The following is a 6,000-nucleotide window of genomic DNA, read 5'->3' as shown; positions in this document are numbered from 1 at the left end:
CCCCCACGGATGAACCTAGTCTCATTAGGATGGGGGGGAGGGGGGGGGGGCGCGAGAGAACAAAAACCGTTTACAGGGAAGAACCACACATGTACACCTATATTGCTCTGCGGCGCTGGATTTTTTGTGTGTTTGCTGTGATGAAATGAACGTAGAAACGCGCAGATCATACGTCTGCACTATGTGGCAGGGGGTATTGCAATCAATGTTGCAAAAGGTGAAGGAGTGCGGCCCGTTGCTCAGCTGACCTTCTCCAGATGTGACATCCCCCTATTCTGGGCCCGTTCGTCCATCTACTCAGACGCAGCATTTCATAAAACGATCACAAAGAGGAGGCCATGGGGAAGTTGAAGTCGCCAACGATAGTGCCATGGCCCTCGAATGGATAATCAATGACAATACGCCCCTCGCGATTGTCGCCGAGGCCGCTGTACAGATTCACCTTACCATCGCTGCGCATCACTATACCAGACGTGAAGACGCAATCTGCTAAAACGGGGATTTTGGACTCACACGACGGGTAGCAGCTCCGCGTACCAATAATCTTCGCATCCACGATCACGCGACTATGAGGATCCAAAACAAAAGAACAGTTCACGTAGACGCGCTGCGGCTGATGCGTCTCATCCTGGTCATCATAACCGTAGTGTCCAATGCAGCCGACTTTGCCGCTGGAGAGCAGGTATGCTTGGTTAACGCCACCCCACGTATTCTCGGACAGGATGTCGAGTGGTGGTGCCTTAGCAATTACGTCGGCGCCGAGCTCAGCGATGGAGTCTAGGATTAGGAAGCCGATAGAGGCTTTGTTGCCGACTCGCAGCCGTGAAAAGACCCCGAGCCGGCCGTCCTGCAGCTGCAGAAGTCGAATGTCCTTCATGTAGTCAGGGCCTGTAGTAAAATAATTCAGGTCATTCGGTGTCCCGCGATAAAAGTAGCCGTAATATGTGACGATTTTCCCTTTGTCCTTGCGAACGTGTGTGCCACCAAAAATCATCTCGCCATTGACCTTCGCAATGTACGGATCCTCCAGCTGCCAGTAGAAGCCGGGGACGACTGTAAACTCATCCTTTCCCGTCTCTTCGAATAGGCGCACGTGTGAGCTGGCCCACAGCTTTGGGCGCTCCACACGTCCATATATGTAGTGCTTTCCTCCGTAGTAAAAAGGGACGGAGCAGTTGTACACATCATAACCATCAACGCCAGTGAAAGTGAGCAGCGCGCTCTCGTAAACGCGTTTGTTGGCCTCAAAGGCCGCCTTTATTTGCCTCATTTCGTGGGCGCCTTCTGCAGCGTAGTGGCAGCTGGACGTTTTCGAGGTGATTTGACTGAGTCCAAGGAGTCGCAAAGATAAAAGTTGAAGAACCCTGCATGCACGGTGGACAGAGAGAAGTATATGAACATGGGGGTAAGGGTGGAATGGATGAATGGAGGGTTTGAAGGTGGAACAGAACACCCAACAGAGATGATGGCGGAAAGCGCGTGAGCGAAGAGAAAAAAAATCGCCGTGTGATTACGGAGTTGACGTACAGGATGGGGGGGGGGAGGGGGGGGGGCGCAACCACACGTTTTGGGGGATAGACGTGAGAGAGAAGGAAGGGAATAAGAAGTCCAAAATTGGGCATCTGGGCACTTTCGAATCGAAAGAAAGACGCGCATGGACAGGGGGGTAAAAGGGGGCACCTGGCAAGCGTTGGCATGAAAAAGGGGGGGCCTTGCCAGAGGGAATCGGAAAGTAAGCGTGCGAGCCGAGTTTAGCGGAGCACAAACCAGCACTTCCCTCCGTCCTCAGCAGGTGTGATTGACATGAGCCACGGATGGAGAAAGATCTGAGAATTGTTATGCCCCCGACGCGAATGGGATACGAAAGAGCGCCTGTATTACCCCGTTCCCACACGCAGACACACAAGACGAATCTTCCGCGAGAGTGAGTCGCTAGTGTATCGAGGCTTCTGCCCTCTCCGCCACAGATCACCCTCCCTCTCTAAGAACACGACTGCGTGACGCATGGACGGGAGACACCAGAATCTTCGGCGTCTATTCGCCCCGTTGCCGTGTGTTTTGCAACTTTGCGTATTCGCTCGGGGAAGTAGGTCGGTGAGTCAGTTTGCCTGCAACAACAACGCACGTGCCGGCACCGGAAAAGAATGGAGGCGACAAAACCTATAACGACCCCCTTCCCTCTTTTTTTCTTTTTCCAATGTTTTTGTTTGTCTCCTCAGAAAAAGATGAGGCGGTGAAAAGCGATTCACAGCAAGAGAGCGAAAGATCACAGTTATTGAGATAGGGTTCACGGTAGGAGACACACAGGTTCGAGCCACTCTCCATGTATCACCGTCTTTTTCGTCTCGCTTCAGTTTTGCATACGCGAAACAAAAAAATTGCGTCTGGCTTGGTGACGGCCAGAAAGGAGGAAGACCAACAGGCAGGCAGCGTGAAACGCTCCAAATCACTCATTGGTTACGTCAACTTGATGTTATCACACGACGTGGGAGAGTTTTGACCCGCACCTTCACAGTTATACATGAACGGATGAATGGATATAGGTGAAGGCTCGGGCACACCTCCAAAAGTGGAAGCCTACTAGCAGCAGCAGCAGATGCGTCGTGTGGGCCCGAATAAAAGCAAACAGAAAATAAAAAGCTATCTCGGGGGAAAAAACCTTGCACAATAACAGCGAAACACCGACAACAAAACGAAAAAAAAGGCATCCCTTTTCTTGTCGAACTCTCTTTCTGCACAACAACATCACTTGCACTCTACACATTACCAGTCCTGCCACGCGCCGATCGCGTGGTGGGTGTCGGCGGTACACGCGCACTGCAGCAATGCCAACCCAGTCACCAGAGTGCCGCATCTGGCCGCAACCACTGCCCGCCCCAGGTACGCAAGTCGCATCTCAGCCACCCCCATCACCACCTCGGTCACAACGCAGTGCATCCATCAGGGGTGACTCAGACTCGCCCACCACTGGGCAACGAGGGCTGGGTGGTATACGTTCCAGACACCCTCGCACCTCCACGCATGACATGGGCAGGACACACCTGCTCGGCGTAGCAGGCCTGCAACGTAGCCACGCCACACAAGGACACCCACCACAAACAGCAGGAGCGAGGCATCGCCCTGCCGTGTCACGACGTAGTAGGTGCTTGGCCTCCCCCCTTCCCTCTCCCCCACAGTGCGAGTAGTGGCCCGCCCCCCCCCCAACCGCGAGTACACCCCGCTGGGGTGCCCACCCTCGTGAGGGGGGCAGAAAGAGAATACAAAATACGGAAAAAGAGGAATGAAGAAGCCAATGTTCCTCCCAGTTCGCACCAATATCGAATAGTAGAAGATAAGGGAAGGATAACACGGGAGAGGGGGGAGATAGATGAAAAGCTGCGAACTGGGAAGGCAACCGCGCACAGACACACACATATCTCCATCTAGAAGTGTAGGTTGTCAATGAGAGTTCCATGACCTTCAAACGGGTACTCGATGGTGATGCGACCCTCGTATGCGTCTCCTAGCCCGCTGTACAGATCACACTTTCCGTCTTCGCGCATGACAATGCCGGAAGTGAAAGCGCAGTCCAGCAGCTTCTTCACTTTGGGGGGACAGTCCGGGTAGCAACCCTTAGTCCCGATAATCTTCGCGTCCTCGACCTCGCGAATGTACGGGTTCAACACGAAGGAGTAGTTGGTGTACACGGTTATAGGGTTTCCATCATGGTCTTGGTCGAGGTAACTGTAGTGACCGATGCACCCCACTTTGTCAGAACTCAGGAGGTACGCCTGATTCACGCCGCCCCATGCTCCAGTGTCAATGACATTGAGAGGCGGAGCCTCCTCGACAACCGCTGGCGTCAGCTCCATTAAGTTTTCGATCATAGTGAAGCCAATGAAACAGTGCGCCGCCGTCTTCGGTCGCGAGAAGACGCCAATCTTGTTGTTAGCCAGCTTGACAAGGCGGACGCCCTTCATATTTTCAGGACCCGTCGTGAAGTAGGACAGCCTCTCCAAAGAGCCGCGAAAGAAATTGCAGTAGTACGTGAAGACACGGTTATTCGTTTTCCGGACGTGCGTCCCACCAAGGATCATCTCATTGTCGATATTTGAGAGGTTCGGATCCTCAAGCTGCCACTTCATGCTGCCAGGCACCACCGTGAATTCATCCTTGCCCGACTCCACAAACAGCCGCACATACGAGTTAGCCCACTCGGACCGCTTCTCCACTTGACCGAAGATGTGCGTCTGGCCGTTGTACTTGAAGGGAACTGAGCAGTTGTATACATCCAACCCATCCACGCCCTTGAAGGTAAGGAGTGCCCTCTCGAAAATGTGCTGGTCGCAGTTCTTCTCGAACTCCAGCTTCTCCTCCTTCACTTTCTCAAATGTGCTCATTTTTTTTCTTGAGGACCTAAAGGAGGAACGCAATAACGAAAGCTGGCGTGCGTAACAAAGGAGAGTGTATATAGGCGACTGCTAGGAGACTGTTCGCCTTGATCGCCTCTTGGCTGCTGATGACCCCCCCTCTTTGAGTTTCAGCAAAGAAAAGCTCCTCTGGGAACGTGAGCGGGAGAAGAGTAAAAAAAGCTTTCGGTGATTTTCTCGATGGCCTCTCTAACTCAGGAACCCGGATCCACTAAAGGTGAAGAATCCACCTGCCCGTCTTGTGAAATGCGCTACGCTTGCAGGCGTCCCTGGAGTATTTTTCTATACGGCGAGAGCTGAAACAGACGGTTGAACAAGGCCAGGAAGAGAAAATCGAAGCGAATGTCTGAAATAGCGACAGCCCAGAGAAGGCGACATGATGCAAGTGGGGGAAAACGCTTGATGTCATAGAGGGCAGCACCGTCATCAGGGTGCTCGGAGTCGCTCACCTCTCCCCCATCAGGCTCCTCCAGGTGACACACACACACCGCCCCTTCTGCAGGGAATATGATTTGGCGCCGTGAGGCATATCCCGGTTGAGATGATATTTGCTAGGCCATACCACCCCTCGGCGGGAGGGAGAGGAGGGAAGGGGGTTATGGCGCTAAAATAGGCTTGATTTCTTTCCTCGTCCTTTGGGTGGTCTTTCGGGTAGAGGCAGCAGTCGGCGACGGTCGCAGATGAACTTGGGTATAGGAAAGGGGAGGGGAATCATGCACTAACGAGTAAAGGTGTCACTCCTTTTCCTCTCCGGTCACCAATGCCTGGGGGGGGGGGGCTGCTCCGCGCACTGCTGTTTCACGAACCTGTATCGCTGGAAAAAAAAAAGGGGAGTGGAAGATACATATCACACAAAAACAAAAGCGAGGAGGAAGAGGGGAGGGGGGAGTCCTCTGCTCGCTAGCGTAGGAGAGAAATGAAGCATGAAGCAGTGAAAGAGAGGGGCTGGAAACAACAACACTAACAAAACGAAATAAAATAAAATAAAAAGCGCCATGGAGCAGGGGAAAAAACACAACGAAGAACGCAAAAACAAAAGCGCCTTTGCGTAATCCCTCTGTTGAGTGAAGGAAAACGCATGGAGAAGCATAGGGGGTAAGCTGAAGACTTCTCTCAGCGGGTGAAACAAACGAAAAGACAGCGTATTTCGAGAAGATGGCTGAGTATATGCTGCCCTCGCTCGAAACAAGCTCATTCTATCCTATTGACACAGCTCCTTCTGGGGGAAAGACACTGCTACTGCTCCCCATGCCCTTTCGCATTTACACCTCAATTAACTTTGCCTGAATAGTAGCATACGCAGACTCTTGTCCACACACAGCCCTGGGTACCACAAAAAAAAAGCGAGACAGGTGTCCACAGATGAGCATGGTGGATACCAATCTTTGCTACAGTCCCCTACTCACTGGCGAAGCACCCGTTTCCCCACAAGGGTACACCCCACTCGGGTATTCCCCCGTTCGTGTTCTCGATAACCCTACACACGAATAGGCAGACTCGGGTACAGCTCTCCCTTCTCTTTCCGTCACCCAAGGATCCCTGTCGTACTGGGCAGTCAAAGGAGTGGGTGGGAGAAGCAGCAGCCGCTCAC

The 6,000-nt window shown here is 52.8% G+C and overlaps 1 protein-coding gene across 1 annotated transcript; it reads right to left on the bottom strand.

Annotated features, from left to right (window-relative positions):
* Positions 1 to 322: 322 nt before the first annotated feature.
* JKF63_07690 (uncharacterized protein) lies at positions 323 to 1,270 on the bottom strand (the record flags this gene model as incomplete). The annotated part of the gene is made up of 1 exon (XM_067903621.1): positions 323 to 1,270. One exon carries the CDS (start codon positions 1,268 to 1,270, stop codon positions 323 to 325), a length of 948 nt encoding a protein of 315 aa, XP_067759102.1.
* Positions 1,271 to 6,000: the final 4,730 nt, after the last annotated feature.

This window comes from Porcisia hertigi, chromosome 10 (assembly GCF_017918235.1).
Source record: "Porcisia hertigi strain C119 chromosome 10, whole genome shotgun sequence".
Classification (NCBI taxonomy): Eukaryota; Euglenozoa; class Kinetoplastea; order Trypanosomatida; family Trypanosomatidae; genus Porcisia; species Porcisia hertigi.
The sequence above is the reverse complement of the archived record's forward strand: the minus strand, read 5'-3'. Positions and strand labels throughout refer to the sequence as shown.